Here is a 27,956-nt window from a genome sequence, read left to right as displayed (position 1 = left end):
AACTTTTGCCTGTTTCTTGCTGTCAGGACCGAAGGGATAATGGATATTTGGCAGAGAGAGGATATAGCATGAAGTGAGAGTTAGAAGTTAAGCAAGCTGAATTGGTATGAGAAAGGGGGTGGGAAAACGGGCAGATCCCCCATCTTCTCCAGATATCAAAACTTGGATCTGGAGATGACTGACAGGTGGGTGCCAAGAGGGGTCTTACCTGGCCAACGCGTGTTAATGCCGGTCCCTGCTCTTGGCTTAATCATACAAAATGACTACACCAGAGTGGCTCAGATAAATCAATTTGTCAGGAAGGGTACAACCTGCAGAATGGCTGTAAAGGACCATGTTAGTGAAGTGACTCCGTATTTTCCCTTTCACATAAAGAACAGTTTAGAGGTGACTGGAGCATAATAAAGTGAGTAATTCTCTTGTGACTTGCAGGTTCTTATGAGTGCTTCAATACTGGGGGCCCTGTGTCTCTTCTCGTCTGTCTGTGTTGTATGTGCCATTTCTGCATTTACTCTCCCCATTGAAACCAAAGGACGGGCCCTCCAGGTGAGTGATGCAGGGAGTTCTGAAGTCTTTTCGACTACCACTTTTGCCCAGAGGAAATGAACTTGGTATATGGGCATCACTGTAGTTAAGATAACTGGTAATTCATATCAAGTTTCTTTCTGTAAAGTTGCGGTTTGAATAACAAGAACTTTTTTTTTTTTTTTTTTCCTAGTGACAGTTGTAGAGGCCTCGGGATTCTACCCTTCCCACTTTTCTTTTTCTTTTTCTTTTTTTTTTTAGACAGAGTCTCACTCTGTCTTCCAGGCTGGAGTGCAGTGGCACGATCTTGGCTCACTGCAACATCCACCTCCTAGCGATTCTCCTGCCTCAGCCTCCCTTGTAGCTGAGACTACACGCACGTGCCACCTCGCCCGGCTAATTTTTTGTATTTTTGGTAGAGACGGGGTTTCACCATGTTAGCCAGGATAGTCTCGATCTCCTGACCTCGTGATCCACCTGCCTCAGCCTCCCAAAGTGTTGGGATTACAGGCGTGAGCCACCGCGCCCAACTGCCCTTCCCACTTTTCTATCTGAATATAAGCCTTACTGCAGAGCTGAAAGTGACTGGCAGAGCTGCAACAGCTATTTGTGTTGTCCTTGGGGTCACATGGTCTTCATGTGTTGGTCCAGCTTCATTTACCTCTGGTCCCTCTGGGAAGAATTGAGTCAAAAGCTCCAATGTTGTGCCAGTCGCTTTCCAATACTAACAGCAGGACTGACTGCTCACTCTATTTTGCAAAGTACATTAAAAAAAAAAAATATATATATATATATATACACACACACACACACACACACACACACACACCCCACAGACAGACACACACGCGCACACACACCCCTACCTCAAAAGTATAAGGCATCCTTCCAGGCTCAAAGTTGAAGAGAGGGACTCTCCTACCCCTGCCCTTACGGTTGGATTCAGTGAAGGATGGTCACCTCCAAGTACAGGTGGTGGGTCTGATGTCTTCCTGTCTTCAACACAAAGCTTGTAGCTGGTTTACAAGGGCGTGTGTGGGTGCTTATGGGGAAGGGGGAGAATGGTTGGGTTAGGCCACTGGTCACATAGTTTAGTTGACCCTGAGATGCCACCTCTCCCTGAGGCTGTAGAGTCATGGTGCTTCTGTGGCTGAGTGTAACTTGCCCTCTCTGCTACGTCCTACTCACTGTAAACCTTGTATGCATTCATATTTGTTTTGATACTGATATGTTTTGTTTCTGTGAGTAGATACAAGGAAGGCACTATTGAGTATTAAAAAGGCAGCCGGGTGCGGTGGCTTACGGCTGTAATCCCAGCACTTTGGGAGGCCGAGGTGGGCAGATCATCTGAAGTCAGGAGTTCGAGACCAGCCTGGCCAATATGCTGAAACCCCATCTCTACTAAAAATACAAAAATTAGCCATGCCTGTAGTCCCAGCTACTGGGAGGCTGAGGCAGGAGAATCTCTTGAACCTGGGAGGCGGAGGTTGCAGTGAGCCAAGTTCGTGCCACTGCTCTCCAGCCTGGGCGACAGAATGAGACTCTGTCTCAAAAAAAAAAAAAAAAAAGACAAACTAAGCTTTTTTTTGAGACAGAGTCTCATTCTGTTGCCCAGGCTGGAGTGCAGTGGTGTGACCTCAGCTCACTACGACCTCCGCCTCCTGGGTTCAAGTGATTCTCCTGCCTCAGCCTCCCGAGTAGCTGGGATTACAGGCACCCACCACCACACCTGGCTAATTTTTGTATTTTTAGTAGAGATGGGGTTTCACCATGTTGGCCAGGCTGGTCTCGAACTCCTGACCTCAAGAGATCCACCAGCCTTGGCCTCCTAAATTGCTGGGATTACAGGTGTGAGTCACCGCACCCGGCCTAGTTTGCCTATCTTCAAGGCTAGTTTATTTTTAATGTAATATTGCATTTTAATCAGATTAGGTGATCTATTATGTAATTGTGAATTTAGGGCTTTGTTTAGGTTCCTTACTTGGAAAGGTGATCCAGTCACTGAGTGCTTAAAGCCAGAGACTTAGATGATCGATATGCTTCCTTTTAATTATAAGCAAAAGGATTATCAGATCCTTTATACAAATGAGGAAACTAAGACACAAGTTGAGCAACTTGTATAAAGGAGCACACTAATATTGTAGTGAGGCTATAATTTAAACCAGACCGTAACACTAAGGAAATAGGAATTTAGTGTTACTTAATTTTGCGAGCACACTAATATTGTAGTGAGGCTAAAATTTAAACCAGACTGTAACACTAAGGAAATAGGAATTTAGTGTTACTTAATTTTGCAAATAATGATACATATAAGTGGAAACCTGACTCAGCATCTAGAATCTCCTATTCAAGTCATATCTACCTAGAAGACTTTTCCTCTTCTGTTGACTGGGACTTGGTTTTAGCACTATGGGGAAATGATTCTGCATGATTGTTTATAACCTTTTAAACAAACAAGTAGGTTCAATACATACAATTGTCTGGGCATGTATCCCTTGATGACTGCCACTAACTGGCTACATGTCTTTGGGAAAAATCTTAAAATACACAGCCACACCCACTCCCCCTACTTCAGTGTTGTGAGTGGTTACCATATGAAACCACCTAATTGACACCAATACAGCTTCTAGAAATGTTTATAAGAACATGTCAAAAATCTTAACTTCCTTCCAACGACACACACAGACAACATCCTAATAATTTGGATGAACCAACCTGGTCAATAATTTTAAAGTGGTGTTGATTCTGTGTTACAACTACTCTAAGAAACTCTGATTTGAGGAGTCTGGTAAACTAAAAATCTAAAACGCTATCTAGAAAGAGAATATTGGTCAGGTGCAGTGGCTCACAACTGTAATCCCAGCACTTTGGGAGGCTGAGGCAGGTGGATCACCTGAGGTCAGGAGTTTGAGACCAGCATGGCCAACATGGTGAAACCCTGTCTCTAAAAAAAAAAAAAATTATATATGTATATATGTATACATATAATGTATATATAATCTATATAAAATATGAATTTTTCTAAATGACATCTGCATTATATTAGAATAAAAAAGTTAGCATTATATCTTCAGATACACTAAGGTAAATGCTAGGATCTTCCCTCCTAATAATTTTTTATTAAAGAATCTTCTATTACTAAAATATCAGCTGAGTATGAATGGACAAGACTTTTTAAAAGTCTGTTACTGATCTATTAAATAACTTTCTTCCAGCAAATTAAATGAAGACCTGCAAAGCTGTCTACCAGATGAGAAAAATGAATTCTATCTTCAGAACTGCGGTGCATTTTTTAAAACTTGGTTTTACTTCTGTATGCTACTCGGTAATTAGTAAAGTGATTTTTTTTTTAAAAGGCATATATGGGAATGGGGTAGGTAACTCTATATTGATCTCTTCCTTGAGGGACAATATATAAAGTACTTTTTTTTTTTTTTGAGACTGAGTCTGGCTCTGTCGCCCAGGCTGGAGTGCAGTGGCCGGATCTCAGCTCACTGCAAGCTCCACCTCCCGGGTTTACGCCATTCTCCTGCCTCAGCCTCCGGAGTAGCTGGGACCACAGGCGCCCGCCACCTCGCCTGGCTAGTTTTTTGTATTTTTTAGTAGAGACGGGGTTTCACCGTGTTAGCCAGGATGGTCTCGATCTCCTGACCTTGTGATCCGCCTGTCTCAGCCTCCCAAAGTGCTGGGATTACAGGCTTGAGCCACCGCGCCCGGCTATAAAGTACTTTTATAAAATACAACTTAAGCTTTCAAAGGGGTGTGAAAGGGAGATGGTGGGAGAAAGATGGCTTTTATTCCTTGAAATCAAGTCTGTAAACCTTTATATGAATAAATACTAAATTTTAAACTTATATTTGATATTCTCCAATGAGGTTTGTAGCTAAACTTGAACTGAAATTTTGTAGCTAAGGCAAGAACCTGGGATGATATTATTTTCAAAACAACTAGAATAGCCATCAAGTTCAAATTCAAATTCGCCTATGTAACTTACAGCCTCCATAGTTTGATGAAAATTGCTTATTCATAAAATGCTTAAATTAGAATGAGTATTACACATAATCACCAAGAAGCAGGGAATAAACCAATTTTACTCCTTACATTCCCTGTCTCTAATTTTATTTTTTTATAGGGGGAGTCTTTGATTCTCTTGATAAAGATTAAAGAACGCAGCAAGCTTTTCGCCATCATGTAATTACAGGCCTGTCCTATTTTATTGTGCTTCCATATATTGCACTGTTACCAACAGCATGTACTCACTGTGTCTCTGTCCTATTTTGGTCATCTGTTGTGATTGGTGATCTTTGACGTTACTATTGTAATTGTTTTGAGAGTGCCACTAACCACACTCATGTAAGAAGGCAAACTTAATTGATACGTGTGTGTTCTTACTGCTCTGCCTACTGGATGTTCCCCCTTCTCTCTCCTTTTCCTTAGGCCTTCCTATCCCCTGAGACTCAGTACTATTGAAATTAGGCCAAATAACTCTACAATAGCCTGTAAATGTTCAAGTGAAAGGAATACTCGCACATTTCTGATTTTAAATCAAAAGCTACAAATGATGAAGCTTAGTGAGGAAGGTATGTTGAAAGCTACAGGCTCAAAGCTAGGCCTCTTATGCCAAACAGCCAAGTTGTGCATGCACAAAGTTCTTGAAGGGTCTGGTTTAGTAAAATGCACGAATGATAAGAAAGCACAACAGCCTTATTGCTAATGTGGAGAAAGTTTGGTCTGGATAGATCAAACTATTCACAACAATCCCTTAAGCCAAAACCTAACATAGAGCAAGACCCTACCTCTCTGTGAAGGCAAGTGCAAGGTGAGGCAGCAAGTGCTAATGGAGACACTACAGCAAGTTATTTAGATCTAGCTAAAATCACTGATGGTAGTTACACTAAACAGATTTTTGTGTCGATAAAATAGCCTTCTATTGGAAGAAGATGCCAACTAGGACTTTATAGTTACAAGTTAATGCTTGGCTTCAAAGAATAGGCTGACTCTCTTGTTAGGGACTAATGCAGCTGGTGCAGCCAATGCTCATTGACCTCAAAATTCGAGGGCCCTTAAGAATTACGCTAAATCTACTCTGCCTGTACTTTATACATAGAACAATGCTTAGATGATGGAATTACCTGTTTACGGCATGGTGAATTTTTTAAGCCCATTTTTTGAGACCTATCGTTCAAAAAAAGGACTTCGTCTAAAACATTACTGCTCACTGACATTGCACCTAGTCACCTAAGATCTCGATAATTTAATGTCTGTTAACAAAACACACAGTCTGTAGACCATAGATCAAGAAGTAAATTTGACTTTCAAGTCTTATTATTTAAGAAATATATTTCATAAAGCTATAGCTGCCACAGATAGTGATTCCACTGATGAATCTGGGCAAAGTAAACAGAAAACCTTCCGGAAACAATTCACCATTCTAGATGCCATTAAGAACATCTGTGATTCACGGGAAGAGTCAGAATAACTCAGGAGTGAGAAAGACATTGATTCGAACCTTCAGAAATGACTTTTAGGGGTTCAAGATTTCAGTGAAGAAAGGTACTGTAGATGTGACAGAAATACCAAGAGAACTAGAAGTGGAGACTGAAGATGTGACTGAATTGCTGTAATCTCAAACTTGAACAGATGAGGACTTGCTTCTTGTGGATGAGCAAAGAAAGTGGTTTCTTGAGGTAGAGTCTACTCCTGGTGAAGATGCTGTGACCATTGTTGAAATGACAACAAAGGATTTAGAATATTATATGAACTTAGTTGATAAAGCAGTGGCAGAGTTTGAGAAGATTGACTCTAATTCTGAAAGATATTCTACTGTGGGTCAAATACTGTCAAACAGCATCATGTGCTACAGAGAAATCTTTCATAAAAGGAAGAGTCCATTGATGCAGCAAACTTCATTAAGAAATTGCCACAGCCACCCCAGCCCTCAGCAACTGCTACTCTGAACCGTCAGCAGCCATCCATATTGAGGCTAGACTCTCCATCAGCAAAAGATTGACGTGCTGAAGGCTTAGATGATTGCACTTCTCCGTAATGAATTATTTCAAAATTAAGATATGTGAGAAGCTATTTGGCGAAAGAAAATTAAGGTATGTAGATTTTTTAGATATAATGCTATTGCACACTTAATAGACTACAGTATAAACATAACTTTTATAAGCACTGGGAAACCAAACTATTTGTGACCATTTTTATTGTGATATTTGCTTTATTGCAGTGGTCTGGAACTGAAACTGCAATCTCTGTTGTATGCCTCTACTTACATGCTATTTGTTTTGAAACCATTCCATGCATGCAAGACATCACACCTGTGCACACTAAACTCTTAAGGTTATGTATGCTATAGAAAGCAACTAAGGTTTATGCATTTATGCATTTATGTTTTTTCTCTTAATTGCTGTTCAGCCTTCTAGAGTCTCTTTAAAGCAGTCTATAATGGCTTGTAAGTTGTATTCCTAGGTATTTTATTCTCTTTGTAGCAATTGTGAATGGGAGTTCACTCATGATTTGGTGCTCTTTGTCGTTATTGGTGTATAGGAATGCTTGTAATTTTTGTAGATTGATTTTGTATCCTTAGACTTTGCTGAAGTTGCTTATCAGCTTAAGGAGATTTGGGGTTGAGACGATGAGGTTTTCTAAATACACAATCATGACAATCTGCAGAGACAACTTGACTTACTCTTTTCCTAATTGAATACCCTTTCTTTCTTTCTCTTGCCTGGTTGCCCTGGCCAGAACTTCCAATACTATGTTGAATAGGAGTGGTGAGAGGGCATCCTTTTCTTGGGCATTTTCAAAGGGAATGCTTCCAGTTTTTGCCCATTCAGTATATTGGCTGTGGGTTTGTCATAAATAGCTTTTATTTTGAAATGTTTCATCAGTACCTAGAGTTTTTATCATAAAGGGCTGGTGAATTTTGTTGAAGGCCTTTTCTGCATCTATTGAGATAATCATGTGGTTTTGGTCTTTGGTTCTGTTTATATGCTGGATTACGTTTATTGATTTGCGTATGTTGAACCAGTCTTGCATCCCAGGGATGACACTGACTTGATCGTGGTGGGTAAGCTTTTTGATGTACTGTTGGATTCGGTTTGCCAGTATTTTACTGAGGATTTTCACACTTCTGTTCATTAGGAATATTGGCCTGAAATTTTGCAAAAACTTTTATAATATGAATGCCAAAATATTTATTTTGAACTGTTTTGTACCTTGGGTTTTCTTAACATACAACCTCATTAGTAAATCCCTAAAAGGATCAGTCAGATAAACCAGCATCACCGTCAAAGTCTGGTACTTGGTGGCCTAGTTTGTTTTTGCTTCTTGTTAAGAACACCCTGGGCTGAATGCGGTGGCTCATGCCTGTAATCCCAGCACTTTGGGAGGCTGAGGCAGGAGGATCGCCAGAACCCAGGAGATGGAGGCTGCAATGAGCCATGATGGTCCCACTGCACTCCTGCCTGGATGACAGAGGGAGACCCTGCCTAAAAAAAAATAATAATAATAGAGAACACCCTGATTTTTCCTTGGAGAAATGCCACTTCTTAGGTCAGTACATTTTCATTTAAAAGGTGAGGAGGGCTTAACTCTGGTTGATCTGTATATTCTATCCTCTCCCTCAAAGCAATGGCAATTGGGATTCAGTCATCTGCAATGGAAAGATTCCTGACTGAATTTTCTGGTTCAGTTATCTTGGGGTTAAAGGCATTAGTACACAGGCAAAGAATCCATATTCCCAAGTATCTTGCAGGGAATGTTGAAACAGCCTTTATTCCATACCACATGTGGAAACATGGGAAAATAATTTTATTAAATGTTTAACTTGCAACTAACAAGGAAAGATTAGGACTCAAATTAGGACTTAATTTGAAAATTAAGGAAGCAAATAGGTTGGCCCCATGAAAGATCTGTTAAATATCCAATAGTAAATTTAAAACATAGTAATTCTCAGAAATTATGAGAATCAAAACCTTTCAAACTTTACAAGTGGAATTAACATAGCTAAATTTTTAAAGTGACTCCCAAAAGTCCCCACTCTGTGTCTTTCCCTCCTTCCCCAAATAACTTCCAGACAAGTAGAAGTTTTCATGGCATCTTTGGTTCTAGTTTGGGAGTGGCTGGTATGAGGCAGAATAATCCAAGATATTTACCACCTGCTTTCCTTCCCGTCAATTTTTAAAAAATCTTTTAAGGCCGGTGAAATACATGTGTTAGAATTTTAAAAAACTGTTTTCCTATTACAGCTATTTATGGACTAGTAGCTTGCCCCTATATGTATCAGTGTTACAGCCAGGGGAACAACAGGAGTAGTAACGGAGGCCCAAAGAAGTTAGAACTCTGCTGAAGTAATATTCAGTAATTTTTCCATTAAAAGATCCTTGTGGTAAAATATTGACAGTAAAAATCCATCAAAGTTAATTTTTATTAAAACCAAAGCACCAATCTGCCCCCAAAAATTAAAAATGAAGACTACTACCTCAGATGTCCCTCTCAATAAGTAAAACCTTCATGGGGAAAAATCTGTGATCTGATTGGCTAGCATTATTCTCACTCAGAAACATAACACCAGTATGTGAATTACAACAGTAAATTCACATTCAAGATGAATATGCAATAAACATTTATAAAAAGACATCAACTATTAATTTACATAGGGCTATAAAATACTTTTAAAAATATATAAATGGTTATTTAAAAGGAGGAGCTCAATTTCAGTAAGAAATCAGATGGTTGAACGCGTGGTCACCATAATTTCTTTTTCTTTTCTTTTTTTTGTTTGAGACAGAGTTTCGCTTTTGTTGCCCAGGCTGGAGTGCAATGGTGTGATCTCGGCTTACGGCAACCTCCACCTCCTGGGTTCAAGTGATTCTCCTGCCTCAGCCTCCCAAAGTAGCTGAGATTACAGGCACCCACCACCATGCCCAGCTACTTTTCTTGTATATTCGTTGAGGCGGGGTTTCACCATGTTGGCCAGGCTGGTCTTCAACTCCTGACTTCAGGTGATCCACCAGCCTCGGCCTCCCAAAGTGCTGGGATTACAGGCATGAGCCACCGCGTGGCCTTTCCCCATAATTTTTTTTGTGACAGTCTTGCTCTGACGCCCATGCTGGAGTTCAATGGTGTGATCTCAGCTCACTGCAACCTCTGCCTCCTGGGTTCAAGCTGATTCTCCTGCCTCAGCCTCCTGAGCAGCTAGGATTACAGGTATGTGCCACCACACCTGGGTGATTTTTGTATTTTTAGTAGAGATGGGGTTTCACCATGTTGGTCAGGCTGGTCTTGAACTCCTGACCTCAGGTGATCTACCCACCTCGGTCTCCCAAACTGCTAGGATTACAGGCATGAGCCACTGCACCTGGCCCGTTTACCTTAATTTTAATGGCCAATCAGATCACTCAATTTCTCTCATTCACAACCAATACATATAAACCTTAAAATGAATATATCTTCAATTTAAACCTAAAACCTTTTATTCATATGCAGCAATTTACTTTTGGCATTCACATTAATTTGGACCAGAGCTCAGCAAGAGGAGTTCCTGTTCTCACTCTCTCTCCTTGGAACTCAAATGTAACTAAGTGTCTAAGCACAGTAGCAGCATAGGATATTGAAATGCAGTTTCATAAATGGAATAATCAGCTGTATACTCACCCTTTTGACTATGGAGGTAACCTTTGGGAAGGCATTCCTAACCAAGTTATACTACATCTACACTACTGTGTGGTAGTAAAATATAGTAGTAGTAAAGCCAGTTCTTTAGCTTAGAAAAGAAACTACATTTCCTTTTTAGTACCTTCTACTTTCCTACCCTTCCATTCAGAAAAGACAAGCAGGGCATGTTAATTCAAAAGGCAAAATGATTGCAATGCCAGATACTGATCTAAAATGTATTCTACAATCAATATGGTCTACATCCATCCATTTATACTTTTGCCGAATGGCCATATATGTCACTGGTCGAGTACTTGGGCTTCCTTACGCAGGAAAGTCAGTTGCTTGGCCCCTAGAAAAGCTGTCAGTGAGGTGGAACTGAGTAAATCCTAGCTTCCACGTAGTCTGCTCATCCATAAGCCCTAGCCAAAGGTGTGGTAAACATTCAGCAATGGGGGCCCACTGGGCTCCTGATCCCAAATCCAGAGGGAAATCTTCCAGAGTTTATCAAAGATGTACATTGGAGTGTACAAGTTTAGGTCAAGGGTGCCTGAATCGCACTGAACTTTTGGGGGAATGCTTGATAAATGAGTGTAGGTTATAGTTAGGCTCATTTTATAGTTTATTTCTATTTGAATAGAATTTAAGGATGACTTAGATCCACCTGGGCACACAGGTACTTATTAATAAAGTCAAAGGATATTAATCTAAAGACCATTACACAAGGGCTATTTACAGAGAGAAACCCAAGACCTTTACTTTTTGTTTTTGAGACTGAGTCTCTCACTTAGGTTGGAGTGCAATGGTGAGATCTTGGCTCACTGCAACTTCTGCCTCCTGGGTTCAAATGATTCTCCTGTCTCAGCCTCCTGAGTAGTTTGGATTACAGGTGCATGCCACCATCCCCGGCTAATTTTTGTATTTTTTGTAGAGCGGGGGTTTCACCATGTTGGCCAGGCTGATCTCAAACTCTTGACTTTGTGATCCGCCCACCTTGGCCTCCCAAAGTGCTGGTGGGATTACAAGCGTGAGCCACTGTGCCCGGCCCCAAGACCTTTACTTTAAATATAATTATATTTTAATATATTATGTATGACGAAAAGATGGTTCTCAACTGCCTTTCATTCAGCCAAAGATGGTTAGGGTGAAACAAATACTGTTTTGAAAGATAAATATGGCACTGAATGTAATAGTGACAGTTGGGGGTTCATTAGTCACATTTAGGAAATTACAGTTTTACTCTGACAAGTTCTAACTCCCTTTTGTAATGATTCTCAAAATAATTTAACTGTGTTGTTAAATAATTTAACTGTTTTAACTCGGGAGACAAGTATGGAAGAATAAACTGTCAGACGAACAGTATTCTAAGATACCAACAATAAAATAATTAGCAAAAGCTCCACAGCTGCTGTGCTAAAAATAAAATGCTGGAGCAAAAAAAGACAAAAGATGTGTGCACTGTTATCAAAATCTGTTCAAACACTCTTTGGAGAACAAATGTCAAATGCAACTTTAAAACAACAATGACAAACATTACCATGTAACACATATTTGGAAAAGCGATTAGGACTTTTTAACAATACGTAATTGACATATTATGAACAAGACCTATATGTAAACAACGGGAAGCTATTGCTAACAAGTTATTTTCTCCCTATATTTTATCTTTAGCAATACCTGAAAACTCAATGAATTAGCCACAGGGTATTTTCCACTTTAAGAAGTAAAGCCATGTAGATAAAACCAAGTCTTCTATGTTAAATTTATGGGAGGTGATATAATGCAAATAATAGCCTTCTTTAAAGTCAGCTCTTTTTATTCGATCATCCTAAGGAGAAAAATTTACTCCAGTTAATGTTTTATAAATTAAGATTAACTTCGGCAAACCATTTAGGTATTGTGTCAAATGCTGGATTAGTGGCACAGCAATTTTCTTCTATCTAGATCAGTTGAACCGGGTAGGTCTGGCACATTAAGAATATGCTTGTCCTCAGAAGATAGGTCTTTTGTATCTCTATCAGGAGAATAAAATCAGAAGTCAGATCAAAGATTAAATTTGATGTTCTGACTCTCGAAAGAAAAACATTAGATGCTTCAGGGAAAAAAAATCACTATTAATTCCCCCCAACTGCCTGCTCCCAAAATCCCACAACACATTTTCATTCCAAATTACAGACAGATGAAAACCACAAAAACGAGTCCCTTTCAGAGGAACTTATATTTAATGCCCAGTAGATGAAGAAACCTCACATCAAATACAGTGCACGCTGCTGTATTTATATTTTGGATAGTTCCACTAACAGCTATACTGCAAACAATGAGGCTTGTTGTAAAAGGATCACCTGTACAGTTAAACCTCACATAGACACACAGCAAAACCAAATGTGTATACTTCCCTCAGTGGAAGAAGTTGAAAATCTAGATCTAGAAATGTATAAAAAGTGGCCTTGAAAACCTGCTATACCAAACACCTCTACAGACAAGATAAAAACAAAAAAATCAAACAAACATTTGTTTTCCAGATTTTTCTTTAATACAGTTGCCATCTTACATGATGTACTATTAGGTGCCTTCTTAATAGCATCTAACCTACCCTTCTGTTGCACCATTTGGCCTCCTGGGATGGAACTCTTGTTACCACCCATGTTTGCGGAGTACTGTTCTTTAGTACAGTACACCTAACTCACATTGTCAGGCCATATAATTCATGGGTAGTGGTATTAATTTCTAAAACTGAATTAACGCACACATCCAAACCACATATACTTTTCAACTGAAGAGTTCATACAAAGTATTTCCTTTCTACAGCAGCTATCGCTCCAGATTGTGGTTTAAAAATCCAAGAAGGGGGAAGAATGTCTTTGTTTTCAATGCTTCTTTCTTCCATCCTTTTTTCCTTCTCTCCATTTTCTTTCTTCCATTCATCTCCTTCTTTCTTAGTGATAAGAGGTTAACAGAAATGGGCTATTAAGGAAATCAAAGTCTAGTAAACGTCCAAAACAGAGATCAGAGTAGTCACAAACTCTTCTTTGTAGTGATGTTAAATTACTGACAAATGTTTTTTTTGAAAACAAAAAAAATCTAAAAACCAGCACAAGCTAGTGGTGCTGCATATTATTTAAGCAACTGGCGTTCTTCAATGCTTTTGAGGCGTTTCTTCCGGGGCTGAACAAAGTCATCATCTGAATCATCACTAAATTTATTATCTTCAGATTCATTCCTGAATTCTGGTTTGGGAAACCTTTTTTCTGGATAGAGGTTCTTTAGAAGTTCTTCAAAATAATTTTCAAGTTTTATACCAGCATTGGCTACTTCTGAATCAGGCTGTTGAGTAAAAATAAAAATATGAGTAAAGAAAGGACACATTTTTGACTTGTGAGATTAGATATATTAATGCGCTGTTTTGAAAAATGTTCATGCATAGTCATTGAAATAAATAATAGTCTAGGACTAGACAAAGTCTCTGTACAGAAGGCCAGCTAAAATAAAAGATTCATAAGTGTGGAAAAAAGTAAAAGACTGGATTATTCTAAAAGAAGGTGGTAATGGTAGGACTGTATTGCCAAAGATATATCAGTTAGGATTCCATAACCATAGGATCATGAACCAGGTATTTTTAGAACAAATTAAATGTAGTACTCTTACAATGAGTAACAGAGAACAAACCACGTAGCAGCAAAAGGTCCTAAGTCTGACAGATGTTTAGATGAACTGACAGATGAGAAATTTTTAAATTAGAGCTATTTGGCCCACATCCTTAATATTTCAAGATCAACATAAAAATAAGAAATAAAGGTGGGAATGATAAAGAATAATTTTAGGTCAGAGAAAAATATTTTGTCTTTCCGTTATCAGCTGTAATTTACATTTCCATCACCATCTAATAAACCTTTGAATATAAATGTGGATAGAGTTATCTGAATTCTCTCCTGCATTCCCTGATCTGAAAAGTTGGAAATTTTTTCTAACTCAGACATCTTGGTCTCCTATGTTGACACGGTGTTTAGTATAAAATGATTTTCACACTGCTATTCCTTCCTGCCCCTCCCCTCCTCTAGCCTCACCTCATTGAATTCAGCACAGTTTTGAAAGATCAATCTAAAATCAGCTACAAAATCTTCAGGTTTTGAGTACATGGAATAATCTTCTTGTAGTCTTTTCTTGATGGTTGACAAATCCATTGGATTTTTAATTATTTTGTAATAATCAGGCACCTTTAAAAAAAAATGAGATGTTATAATATAAATAGCTAAATTCTACCTTGTCCTAAATATATTCTATGAGATGTGCTCTAAAATTCAGAATGTTCTCATTGCTTTTCTCTGTGCTATCTGTCATTAGTAAAGAAACAGTGTTTACAAGTGCCCACTGCCTTCCACATACATACTGGTAAAGGTTTGTGTTACTTTTTCCAAGAAGTTTAACCAATTATTGTTTTTGAGACAGGGTCTTGCTCTGTCACCCAGGCTGGAGTGCAGTGACACAACCTCGGCTCACTGCACTTTGCCTCCTGGGCTTAAGTGATCCTCTCACCTCAGCCTCTCGTGTAGCTGGGGCTACAGGCATGTGCTAACGTAGCTGGCTAATTTTTGTATTTTTTATAGAGATGGGGTTTTGCCATGTTGCCCAGGCTGGTCTCAAACTCCTGGGTTCAAGCAATCTGCCTCCCAAAGTGCTGGGATTACAGGCATGAGCGACTGCACCCAGTCCCAATTATTTTTAATGAAAAAACTTGTCTTCACATATTCCCTCTTAAATCATCTAGATTTTCTTTCATTATTAAACAAAAAGCAATTACTAGAAATAATATCATTTCTAGTAGAATCTGACATGTTTTTGCTGCATGTATTTATATAACATGTGGTAAAGAGGAAGAAGGACTTCGAATCTGGGTTTAATCCCCAGCTCTGCTGCTCAGTATCACAGTCCTGGGTAAGTTACTTAACCTCAGTTTCTTCATATTCCAGATAGGAATAATCCTGCCAAGCTCACAACATTTTGTACAGACTAAATGAGATGATATTCATTAAGAAAAAGGGGGCTACTTTGTCAGTGCTGTTGATATTAATAACGTAACTCTAAGCCAGGATAACAGAAAGCACAATTCAATACCCTGCCTCTTTTGGGTACAAAAGAGCCTTCTCCCTGGAAGTATTTATTTCCTATATCAGGTTCTCCAAACCTGTTCTTAAGAAAGAAGCTGTTTATCAGCTGAATGTATTTACTAAGCTGATACTCTTCTAACTTTGTACTAATCTGAGATTTATCAAACTATAGAACAAATTAAATTTTTTTTTTTTTTTTTTTTGGAGACAAGAGTTTTGCTCTTGTTGCCCAGGCTGGAGTGCAATGGCGTGATCTCGGCTCACTGCAACCTCCGCCTCCTGGGTTCAGACATTAGAATACTTTTTTGGGGTACCAGGCCCTTTCCAGCACCCTAAAATTATGCATTAAAGTCACATCAAACTTTCAATATGAACCTCAACTTTTTTGTATTGGTAAAGTCTACTCATTTACTTGAAGTCTGGACCTATAAATAAAAATAAGTACGGAAAATTTAGCAGGGAGAGATGTCTTTATTTCAAAGTTTTTTTCCAACAGCTTTGGAAACATGCCTAAAACTCCTGAGATACAGACAATTAACAGAAATCACCCCAAACACCCCAGTACTAAGTAAAATAGACGAGAAAAGACGAAAGAATACCTGAGAAATGAACACAAGTTTTGGGCCACTTACTAAAAGTGTACCTATATAGAATCAAAGCATTCAGTATGTATTATTAAGATTTAAGGTTTAGATTAAAAAATACTAGAAAATGGTATATAAGCTAGATTCTCATAAATAAAAATTCCAGAAAAGCATTCCACTGTGTAAACATGCACAAAATGACATTAATACTTACAGTTAGAGGAACAGGGTCTTGAAAAGCCAGGCTCATTTCGTGGCAGTAAAGAAATAAAAGTAGGCGTTCACACTTCTAAGCAAAAATAAATAAAAACAGATAAAATATTATAAAACAATGAATTCACAGCTTATTTTAAATAACAATCTCAGAGGTTCCAAAGTATCAAACTAAAAATTTAAACTCAGATAAATACAAAAAAATTATTGATTCTTGGAGTTTTGTTCTCCTTCCCAATCATTAACTGAACTGTACTACTTGACAATTTAGGGTATATATGATATTTGGGAGCAGGCCCTGTAATTGAATGAACTGACAATCACTAGAAACCCATTTGAAGTTTTCTAACAATAAATTTGCACTTATTGCTCCAGTCTGTGTATTATAAATTAATAATACTCCATAAAGGAAGAACATATGTCTCTCAGGAGAACTGGAGGTGGACCTTCTCAATGTGCATACAGACCTAAGGCACCTCTCTGCATGCAGAAGGTCCAACCATGTGCTCTGCTATTCATACTTCCCTGCTTATGGGTTTATCCCAGTAACCACTGAGTAGTACTGGCAGTGAATGGGCACGTTCCCTCTTGCATGACAACTTTCATATTGATTGTTCTATTTAATAATTTAGCAAAGGCGTTTTTTTGGTAACAAAGTGTTGACTTGGTAGCTGTAAATGTTATTTACAGTTAAATGTATCAGTTGGCTTTGATGCATAAGTCTAGTCCCATTCGGTTAAAAAAAAAGAATTATTTCCAGGAAGAGTAAAGAAAAAACCCAGCTCCTTGGTGGCAATTCTGAGAAAAAAACTTATCTATGGTAGAAATAAAACAAAATAGAAATTTACTTAAGGTAGATTAAATTTAAAAGTCTAGGCTACATACTCCATCTTGTTCAGGTACAATAAGCTTCTATAAAACACACACAAAATTCTGTGACTTTTTTTTAATTTAAAGAAAGTTATACCTTTGTAAAAAAAAAAAAAATACTCCTAAATAAAAAGGATCAGTATAAAATCTGGATGGATATACACCTCTCTGATGAAAGGCACCACAGTACAATAATGCATCTTACCAAAAAATTGTCTAACATGCTAGGTTGGAAATGCTCAAAGACTTACCCTTTTATCTATAGGTGTTAATTTAACAAGGCCTTCAGTTTTCTTTTTTTCTGAGATGTGACTGGGAGCATCACAATCATATTCAACTTCTGGTTTAGATAAGTCTCGGCAGAAAGTACAAATCCACTCTCCACTGTAGGGGGACAATGTACTTTTGAATTTCTAATGCATCATTTCCTCTCTTCACTATTTCCCTTTCCCACCTCCTCCATGACATCTATGATACAGAACTGTTTATCTGGCATGAATTTTATCACTCAGCATTTACCACATACCACTAGGTATACTGCACCATGCTGAGAGGAAACAGCAGAAATATAATGCAAGGGCCTAACATCAAAATCTAGTTAAGAAGGTGTGAGATACATATATGAAAAAGAAAACAACAAAAAAAACCACCTAGACAAATTAACACATTAATCTAGGGCTCACATTATCTAGGGCATAATTGAATTTTTTTCCTCCAAAGGATTCAGAAATCAGAAAAGCTCTTTGTACTGTTCTTGTTACTCTAAGTTTATAAAATTAAATTTTCAAAAGTATAGCCTTCCAAGAACTGAGAGATCAACCCAATGGCTCTTAACCATCTTGGTCAGGATGATGATCATCATCCCCATAGGGTTTGAGAATTTACTTGAAATACTTGTAAATGATACAGTTTGATGCCTGGAAAAAAGACATAATAAACTGGTAGCTGTTATGCCTAAGGACATTGTTCCTTATGGTGACACCTTGTGATAATTTAAAGGGCCTGTTATTTATTTTCTTTTTATAATGACTAGGGAGAGGGTCTTGCTCTGTTGCCCAGTCTGGAGTGCAGTGGTGCAATCACAGCTTACTGCAGCCTTGACCTCTCAGGCTCAACCAATCCTCCCACCTTAGCCACCTGAGTGGCTGGGACTATAGGCATGCACTACCACACCTGGCTAATTTTTTAATTTGTAGAGACAGGGTCTCCCTGTGTTGCTCAGGCTGAATGATTAATTTCTTGAAAGAAGCACAAGGAATAAGCGGAAAGGTATGGGAAAACCTAGACTATTCACTGGGATTTTGGAGTATACATTTGTGCCAAGTAGAATTTCATTTAAGTAATCTTCAGAAGTTTAGAGTAAAAGAATGTGGGAAGGCAAGTACTATCTTACCTTGGAAAATTTGTCAATGTGGGCACATGACAAGAAAGATGGAATACTTTGGGGCACTTTTCACAGCAGAGGAGTTCCCCTCCGTTTTGACAAACTGCACACCAGTCCTCATTGGGGTCATCCTCTTTCCTTGTCTCTCCAACATGAAGGGGTGACTTCTGGGAAGGATCCAGCCACTCAGACTTTCCATTTGAGGAATTCTCCTGGTGAAGTCCAGGTTGATCTCCTGTACTATCAGGGGCATCTGATCTTAGCACAGTCTCCTCAGAAGTAGAGCTCTGACTGCTATTTAAGAGCAGGGAGGTGAGTATGCTTCTTGGATAATTGGCCTGTAGTAGAAAAAATATATATTTAACTGGTGTTTAAAAAATTTTATCACTAATGCAATTCTGAGCTGTAGGACCACTCTCTAGTGAGCACCTAGCTGCTTCAAAGGAATCTTCATGAGAACAGTATATGTTTACTGCTAACTGGTATAGAAGACATGGACCTCTACTGAAAAATATCAAAATAGAGAAAAAAAATCTGAGTCTGGGGATGGCTACAGAAATTAGAGAATGGGTTGGGTAGTGTGGAAGTCAGTCACATGACCTATATATACACCTCACTGGAGCTGTTCATTCAAATTATACCTAAGATACACAAATTGTAAGATGAATCTAAACTTTCTGTTGAAGCCCAGGATGGTAAAAATTTCAAATCTATAACAAGAACAGTCTCCTTCAAATGTTTTCAAAAACTTCAAGGTAATAAATGTAGATATAGTTAAAAGCACTCATTCCTTAGAAGTACTATTTTCAAACCTAGCTTTTTCTTCTGCCATCTACCTCCATATTCCTAAATAAAATGACTGTTAAAGATTGCAATACATCTATAATCCTTGCTAGTGAAGATCAGGAGATTAGGTTTTTACATCCTGACTCTCCAACCCTGTCCTTCCATTCAGACACACACAAAACCACCACCACCATTCACCTCATCCCTTTAACTTAGTTTTTATTAAGCATTGCTTTTTTTAGTTGGTAGGTACCGGTGTAACTATTTATCGCCAGTATCTATTCCAACTGATTAGTATTTGTCTGTACTGGTTAAGTATTCTGAAAATCACAATTTTTGGTTAAATGCATACATATTTAGGTTATATCCTGATTGCGTCACAGTTTTTCGTTACATTTGTACTCAGGTACAACTTTTTTGTACTCATGTACAACTTTTTGTTTTTACTAAGACTCTGTAATTACCTTATTTTTTCAGGTACCTATTTCTATGTGATTCTCACAATCTCCAGCAGGAGATTCTCAATACTGTTGAAGCATTTTTCTCCCTTTGGAGTCCTATGTCTTTCTGCTAGAGACTACTGCACAAGCTGCTGCTGCTGTACTGTGGGTTGCCTTTTTCTTCTGTGTCAGATTCCATTTTTGGAATCTTGTATCTTCTTCTTTCTTGTTTTACTATATTTTTGATGATACATATTATCAAATATCTTCCTGAGAATAAGTACTTAAGAATTATTTTGAGAACTTGCACAAAAATGTTTAATCTTCATGTCTGATAATTTGCCTGGGTATAAAACTCTGGTTAGAGAATATCTCTTTTTAGCTGCCCAGTCTCCATATTTGAGCCTCTGATTTTTTAAAACTTTCCTGTTTTTCCATCTTTGTCTTTTTGTTTAATTTACTGAGAGATTCCCTCAAATTGTCTTTAAATCCCTTTAAATATAACATTAAAGAAAAAACTCCTAAGAGCTATTTAAGAGTTTCTCTCACCCTACCCACCATGCATAGGAATAATATTGCAAGTATTCATAATTACATTTTGAGGCCTAGATTCTTCATCTGACTCTTGCTTCACTATAACAACAGGGAAATCATAATTTTCTGGTGGTCCACTGTTTTCTTGTTTTATTCGAATTGGCTCCAACATGACCACTGGGACTTTGTGTGTAGAGTCAGCTCCTGCTGGTTTGCTGGAAGAGCCAGAGCTGTAAGTATGAGACAGAAGAAAAAGCAATCTAAGAATGTTAAGCTGAATACCTCTTAAAAAGTATAACAACAACTTTCTAAAATAATACTGTATCCTCACAACAGTAAGTATGTTACATCGGCAATTAATGATGCCTAACGAAACTGCTATATGCAAGTTTCATTTATGATAAAAATGTTTTACATATTAACCTATCTAAATAGTTATATATCTGGAAAGATGTTTCAATAAACCTAAACTTTTAAAAACCTGAGGCTTTACAATTAGGCAACCAAATTTAGTATCTTAGAACTGGCATCTGATTTTAGACTTTCTCATTTCCTTCTCTAGTCAGTAGCAAAGTAATACTTTGGTGAAGACAATGAAATAATCATTTATTTAAACAATGCTATTTAAAGAAGGTAGTGGGACAAAAACCTTTTACAGATATTTACTATGTTCTCATGGGATTAAAGGCAAACTTTTCTCCCTCAGACAATTCTTCCATATGATTAAGAAAGTAAGAACTGGGTTCACTAGGAGGAATTTTCAGGCATAATGCAGGGAAGAGGAGGGCAGTTGCTTAAAATAGAATTTCAATAACTGTATATTCATTTATTTTAAAGTAGAATCAATATTTAGTCATTAGAGATCAAATTAGCATAAAATTTTATCTTTTCCCTAAGTTTGTGTTTCTATATAGTGTACTGTGTTATACCTATTCATTTTTATGTTTTCTTTGCTATTATATGAATATCAAACATTTCTTATTTTCAACATATAGACAAATATTCTTCTATCTTCAAAGGTAAATTTGTACTTTTGTTAATCCCTTAACTAATTTATTAAAATTTTAATTAAAGATAAAGGAAATTGTTCAAAATATATTGAGTATCAAAACATGTTGAACACTGGCAAGAGAAATCTAATTAGAGATTTTATGTACTAGAAAATATGGTTTAGTCAGTTTACCTTCCTCGGCTTCCAACGCTGGAGGCACTAGGTGAACGTATTGGGGGGTGTACACTAGTCATAGTAACAGGTCCTGAGGAGGGGGAAATCATACATTCATAAAACGAATGAATAATTATGCATTGAAGTCCTATTGAATGTGTTCACTTAGCACTACATTGAAACTGGGAACCATGATTAAATTATATGAAACAGTAAGTAGCTGCTGAATTTTCAGCAGTCGGTTACAGCCTGTTACACTGGCAGGGTTTTTCAACCTCTGCACTATTGACTTTTGGGCCAGATAATTCTCCTTGTTGTGGTGGAATGTCTCTGCATTTTAGGATGTTTAGCAACATCCCTGGTCTCCACCAATTATTAGATACCAGTGGCATCTCTCTATACTTCCCAGCTTGGGGTGTGACAATCAAAAACGTCTCCAAACATTGCCAAGTCTTTCTGTGTTACAGTAACAGGGGTAAGATCTCAGTGAGACCCTAGTGCCAGCGGAAGCTACAGAAGACAATGAAAGGTGGTACGGGCTGATAGAAAAGGCGTTCAAAAAAGAAAACCAAGTAAACAAAATGAGACCAACTAATGGAAGGCACAAAGTCAGATCAATGGGTTCAGACTTGAGGCAATAAGCAAAAGAGGGATTCTGGACTACTGCCCTAAAAAGATTAAGAAGCTATGCTCTGGTGGTAGTGTAGACAGTAACAAGGAAGATCTAATTAAAAGCAGCCAAGAAAGAAGGAAAACTGCTGTAAATAATTTTGATTTGAACTGATGAAGGCCCAAACTAAACAGTAACAGTAGGAATACAATCCAAGTGGGAAGCAGAAAACAATTTCGAAGTGACAAGTTCTAAAAGGTTTGATGAACAACAGGATATGGCTGATAAAATGAAGAGGAAAAAATCCATTTCATTGGTTTGTAAACTCTGGAGAATTTCATTTAAAAATAAAACAAAAGGCCTGGGCAACAAAGACCCATCTCTAACAACAACAACAAAACAAAACAACAACAACAACAAAATTAGCCAGGCTTGGTGGCACCTACCTGTAGTCCCCACTACTGGGAAGGCTAAAGCAGGAGGATCGCTAGAGCCCAAGCATTTGGGCTGCAGTGAGCCATGATTGCTACACCCTGAGCAACAGAGTAACACCCTGCCTCAAAATCAATCAAAACAATGGCTATTTATAATCTTCTGATAATATAAGAATACATGCTTCATTTTAGAATAGTTGAAAACTATAAAAAGATATAACATTTAAGTAGCCCATAACTTCTCCATCCATATATAAACACTGCTAAGGTTGATATATCTCTTTCCAGTTTTAAACATACTTTTACATCTTTTATATGATTCTGTATACTTGTTTTCACTAAACAGTATTCCATGAGCATGCCATTAAAAACTCCATATGAGCATTGTTTGAATAGCTAAATAATATTCTGTTTACAAGTAAGTACATTCTAATTTATTTTTATTCTCTTATATTTGGGTACTGCTTCAAAATTTTAACTACTGCAAATAATGCTTTAATAAATAGTAATATAAATATTAATAAATATGTTCTGCCTATCCAATTCCTAATTATTTCCTTATAATTGGGGTATTAAAATGGAAATTACTGGGTTCAAGGGTACATACATTTCCCAAGCCCCTTGAAGCAAATATCCTACTAGGTAATACATATAAGGTACTTTGCCCACAGTCTGGCCCACAGTACAGTATTAGATAAATGTAAACTTTAGTAATATTGCTATGATGATTTCCAGGAATGTTTTGCCAACTCATACCCCTTCCACCTATGTATGAGAGTACCTCTCACATTCTCAATGACTATTTTTATTATTTAAATCTTAGCTAATTCAGTAACTTAGAAATTCTATCTTGTTTTGATTTTTCTTATGACCACTAGTAAGAATGACATTTTTGTCTCATCTGCTATATTGGATAAATGTATTTCCTCTTTAGGGAATTATCTACTTCATCATGTCCTTTGGCAATACCACATATGTTCCTTATTTGTATAAACCTGTCATATGATAAACAGTTTTTCTGCCATATTTTGTCATACGTTTGTTTAAAATAGGCATCCCCATTTAAATTGTGTTCATGTGACTGGGGAGTGACTCTTTTCATATTTTGGTTTAAGGTACCTATGTCCTCAGAAGTAATATTAGAGTTTTTCTCTCAGAGGAAATAAGTAGGTATGTTAAGATTCACAAACACAATTAAACACCAAACAAATCACCAAAAGAGTGATATTTCTACTTATTGTTACTAATACATTTTGACCCTAGGCAAATTACATCTTAAAGATCACATCACACGCAACTTATCAATAAGAGAGAAGATAACACCAATTTCCCCCTGGAAGTACTATAATGGTGGGAAGTTCTGTTGAAATTGAAAAGGTAAAGAAGGCCTGGTATGATGGCTCATGCCTGTAATCCCAAAGCTTTGGGAGGCTAAGGCAGATGGATCACGTAAGGCCAGAAGTTCAAGACTGTTTCTACCAAAAAACAAAAAACATTAGCCACACTTGGTAGAGCAGCACACTTACAGTCCCAACTACTCAGGAGGCTGAAGTGGGAGATCGCTAGAGCTCAGGAGTAAGTCTGCAGTGAGCTATGATCGCACCACTGCACTCTAGCCTGGGCAACAGAGTGAGACTGTGACCCGAAAGAAAGGATAAAGAAATTTAACCTTTGTTTTCTTTGAAAGCGTACTAATTTTACATAGTGAAAAACTCAGATTAAGCATTCAACAAAAAAGAAAGGGAAGAGGGGTAATTTTTTATTCCAAGTTAAGTGAAAACTAGAAAAACTTTCACAAAAATCAAAAGCAGCCCACTTTACCTGCAAGGCCTGGAGATGGCACTGATGAATTTGGTGACTGGACCGTTCTGTTTGAGGGTGGTCTTGGCTGGCCATGATCTATATTAGTATCTTTCCTCACAATATTGTCCAGCATAATAGTACTCGAACAGTCAATCTTACAAGAAAAGAAATTATTTCAGGGCATTCTGACTTTGCAAGTTAAAAACTACTTTTAAATTTATAAGAAAGCTTCAATAACTTAATTATTATCAAATAACAAAACATAGATACCACATTTGAGAAGTTCTAACAGATATTTTCCCCATAAACAACCTTGAATAAAGATTTTCACTATCTTAGTGTTTCACTTTAGTAAAATATTGAGGACAGTATTTCAGAAACAAGAGTCAAAAGGAGTATCATGTCATTCACACTCTTAAAAATTGAAAAAAAAATTCTTAATTTATAAAGAAATGACAAAAGGTTGCCATATGAAAAACATAAACTTGGTGAGAAGACTATCACAATTTTACATTTCTTGCAAATCTCTTTAATGTCTCCCTAAACAGCATTCAATCTATTGTGGTGTATAGTTTTGCTTGAAAAATATGAAGAAAATCTAGCCTCACATAGATAGGACCTAGTGGACCCTCTGAAAGGGATACTTTAGCAACTGATACTCTGGGTATGTGCTAGATAGATGAAGTCCATATATCTATAGCACTAACCTCACTGAATACATTACTCTTGTTTTGTAGGAGAAAAGATGAACCCTAAAGATTCTTGCTTTAATATAACAGGAATACAAATAACACTGTTTTCCTTATCCACTGCCAGGCAAAAATACTTATAAATCCCTAATGAGTAAGAGTTTACTGCTTTAGGCACAAAAATTCCTTCATGCCTACATATACCAAATTTCCCACCAATGTCTTTGGGCTTAAAATCCAGTTCAATTCTTTAACATAGTTCTACTCTTGTTCATCCAGGATTCTATAAGATAATTAAGTCCTACAGCCATAGGGCACAGTTTGTATATAATTAATCAATTTCTTGCTTATGCACCTAGAATGGTACTAGTTATGAAGCACCTTTGGGAGAAATGAGAAAACAGTCACTCATTTTAGTTTATTCTGTAATTCATAAGAGGAATTTCAGGTAAGAAAGGCTGGTGGAAAAAGGTTCACCTGTATGAGATCTGCAGAGGAAAAAGCAGAAAGAATTTTACTTCCTGTGGGTTCGGGGGCGGGGGAAATCAGGCTGGGTGGTTAATACACAGGGTCATTTTTGTTTTAATATTCTTTTGGCAATACTTGGCCAATATTTTTCAGAGAGTACAAAAAGTACTAGAATGACTAAATTCGTGAGAACTTAATACAAGGAAAGTTGTTTATGTTGTGGGATAATCCTAAAAACCAAATAAAACTATAGGGATTAGATATAAGGTTTCCTATGAACCATCCATACATGAAAAAATATATGTATCCTACTCATTTAAAGTATACAAAACTATTTTAAAAATGGAATGACTCTGGTAAGATTAACAATGCAACTATTAGGAAATATTAATTGATCTCAACTTGAAAAACAAATTAAATAATGAAAATAAAAAAGTTCTTTTCACAATCTTATAGGTAATTCAATCCAAGTACAGAGTACACGATATTTCCTAAAAGCTTCTTAACGTTAGGTTGCGTATGTGTATGTGCACGACAGTGGGTTATCTAACCTTAGATTAAAAAAAGGATCAAACACAGAATCAACTTATATATAGAGATATGTCTACAGAATGTAGAATTTCTCCCTTTGGAATAGTCAAACTGACTGGGTGTGGTGGCTCATGCCTGTAATCCCAGCACTTTAGGAGGCCCAGGCGGGAGGATCCCTTCAGCCCAGGAGTTCAAGACCAGCCTGGGTAACATAGGGAGTCTCCCCCATCTCTATTAAAAATAAAAATCATTTAAAAATATAATAAATAACAAAAAGTCATACTGACAAAGAGTTTGGAGAGTGAGTTAATTCACATGTAATATAAACCAGAGGTAATTTTGCACTTGTCAGTATGATCTAACAGGATTTCTCTTATTAAACTTGTTTTCATCTCTTCTGATGTCCGGCCATTCAACTTCCCAGCATATCTTTCCATGTCCTTACTTTTCTCCTTTCCCAGCTTAGATTCCATGATCCCTCACCATAATCACTCATTTACAAACACCTTTAACTCTGGTGGCTTGAAAGTCATTATGTGTCCAATGTTCATAATCTTTTTACTTTTACGACCGTTGTAATATTCTAAAGGATTAAAATTAACTTGTAAAAACAAACAACCTATAATCCAACAAATTCATGCCTTCTACCAGATCCAAATTCACTGACAATTTTCTTTCATTCTTGAGACAGGGTCTCGCTCTGTTAGGCTGGAGTGCAGTGGCATGATCTTGGCTCACCACAGCCTCTGCCTCCCAAGTAGCTGGGATTACAGGCGTGTGCTACCATGCCTGGTTAATTTCTGTATTTTTTGGTAGAGACAGGATTTCACCATGTTGGCCAGGCTGGTCTCAAACTCCTGACCTCAAGTGATCCATCTGCCTCAGCCTCCCAAAGTGCTGGGATTACAGGAGTGAGCCACTGTACCCAGTGGACAATTTTCAACAGATGCTGGTATAAATTTTGTGTCTACTTACATCTGGAAGAGAGGGAAGATTATAAGACCCTCCCACTGGTGAGCTCAAATCGATCATAGGTGAACCAAAAGCCTTTCCATCGTATCCTGCTGCACTAGTAATTGTGGGACTGGAAGGAGTAGAGGATGTGCTGTTGGTAGTTGATGGGGTTCCCTGTCCACTGCTGATCTGCCACTACAGTAACAAGAAGGGAAGAACAAAGGCTATCAACAAGCTTATAAAATACAAAGTCTATCTAATCACTCACACAAAATGAAGTAGAAGAGTTCAACTGTAATTTACATGGAGGGAGAATGGGACAGGGAAAGACTGTACAAGTACATATAATTTTCATTAATCTTGTCAAAAAAAAAACAACACACAGTAAAAAGCACTGATTTTTACTGGAAGACAACAGTTAGTATATACCAGAAAATCACAGTACCCAATCTTGGCAGGTTTATACGTACTGGAAAAAAAAAAAAAGTAAATATATACATAGCAACTTCAAGTTAAAGATGGAGGGTTGAAAACATACATTTCTTCTATCCCTATCTGAAACACCTGAAAACAATAAGCTACAGACTGGTACTTTCGGGATTTTATATTCCTCTATCTCATATATAAAGAGATTAATTAGGCCTTGATAAATATCCGAGGAAAGTACTATCATTCCTGCTGAGATAAACACATTAAGATGATGATGATAGGCTTGCTGAAGTATATAGAAGTGAAGCATGCTGCTGTCTGCAATTTACTCAAAACCTATTGAAAAATATGATAGGCTGGGCATGGCGGCTCATGCCTGTAATCCCAGCACTTTGGGAGCCCGAGATGGGTGGATCACTTAAGGTCAGGAGTTCAACACCAGCCTGGCCAACATGGTGAAACTCCATCTCTACTAAAAACACAAAAATTAACTGGGCGTGGTGGTGGGCACCTGTAATCCCAGCTACTTGGGAGTCTGTGGCAGGAGAATCACTGGAACCCAGGAGGCAGAGGTTGCAGTAAGCCAAGACCCCACACCAGTGCACTCCAGCCTGGGCTACAGAGAGCGAGATTCCGCCTCAAAAAAAAAAAAAAAAAAAGATGACTTGATGAAAGGACAAAGGAATAAATACGTAATAAGGCAAGCAGAACAAAATGTTCCCTATATAATTCTTTCAATTTGTATTATGTTTGAAAATTTTCATGCTGGGAA

General features: G+C 37.6%; 2 protein-coding genes across 3 annotated transcripts in view; one reads left to right on the top strand and one right to left on the bottom strand.

Moving 5' to 3' along the window:
• SVOPL (SVOP like) overlaps positions 1 to 4,720 on the top strand; it is an 80,641-nt gene extending 75,921 nt beyond the window's left edge. The window contains exons 14-15 of the mRNA XM_025381088.1: positions 433 to 546; positions 4,658 to 4,720. Coding sequence (XP_025236873.1) covers positions 433 to 546; positions 4,658 to 4,720 — 177 coding nt within the window. The remainder of the gene's footprint in view (positions 1 to 432; positions 547 to 4,657) is intronic.
• A 4,218-nt stretch (positions 4,721 to 8,938) lies between these two features.
• The window catches only part of TRIM24 (tripartite motif containing 24), a 127,025-nt gene continuing 108,007 nt past the window's right edge, over positions 8,939 to 27,956 (bottom strand). For both annotated transcript variants that reach the window (XM_025380553.1, XM_025380552.1), the window contains exons 11-19: positions 26,777 to 26,950; positions 24,132 to 24,267; positions 21,285 to 21,357; positions 20,163 to 20,331; positions 18,351 to 18,679; positions 17,209 to 17,341; positions 16,089 to 16,163; positions 14,250 to 14,399; positions 8,939 to 13,509 (exon numbers count right to left, since the gene is read on the bottom strand). In XM_025380553.1, the coding sequence (XP_025236338.1) occupies positions 13,300 to 13,509; positions 14,250 to 14,399; positions 16,089 to 16,163; positions 17,209 to 17,341; positions 18,351 to 18,679; positions 20,163 to 20,331; positions 21,285 to 21,357; positions 24,132 to 24,267; positions 26,777 to 26,950 (1,449 nt within the window). In that variant the 3' untranslated portion in view covers positions 8,939 to 13,299. The remainder of the gene's footprint in view (positions 13,510 to 14,249; positions 14,400 to 16,088; positions 16,164 to 17,208; positions 17,342 to 18,350; positions 18,680 to 20,162; positions 20,332 to 21,284; positions 21,358 to 24,131; positions 24,268 to 26,776; positions 26,951 to 27,956) is intronic.

Source organism: Theropithecus gelada, chromosome 3 (assembly GCF_003255815.1).
Source record: "Theropithecus gelada isolate Dixy chromosome 3, Tgel_1.0, whole genome shotgun sequence".
In the NCBI taxonomy this organism is placed as follows: Eukaryota; Metazoa; Chordata; class Mammalia; order Primates; family Cercopithecidae; genus Theropithecus; species Theropithecus gelada.
This window is presented reverse-complemented; position numbering and strand designations above follow the sequence as displayed.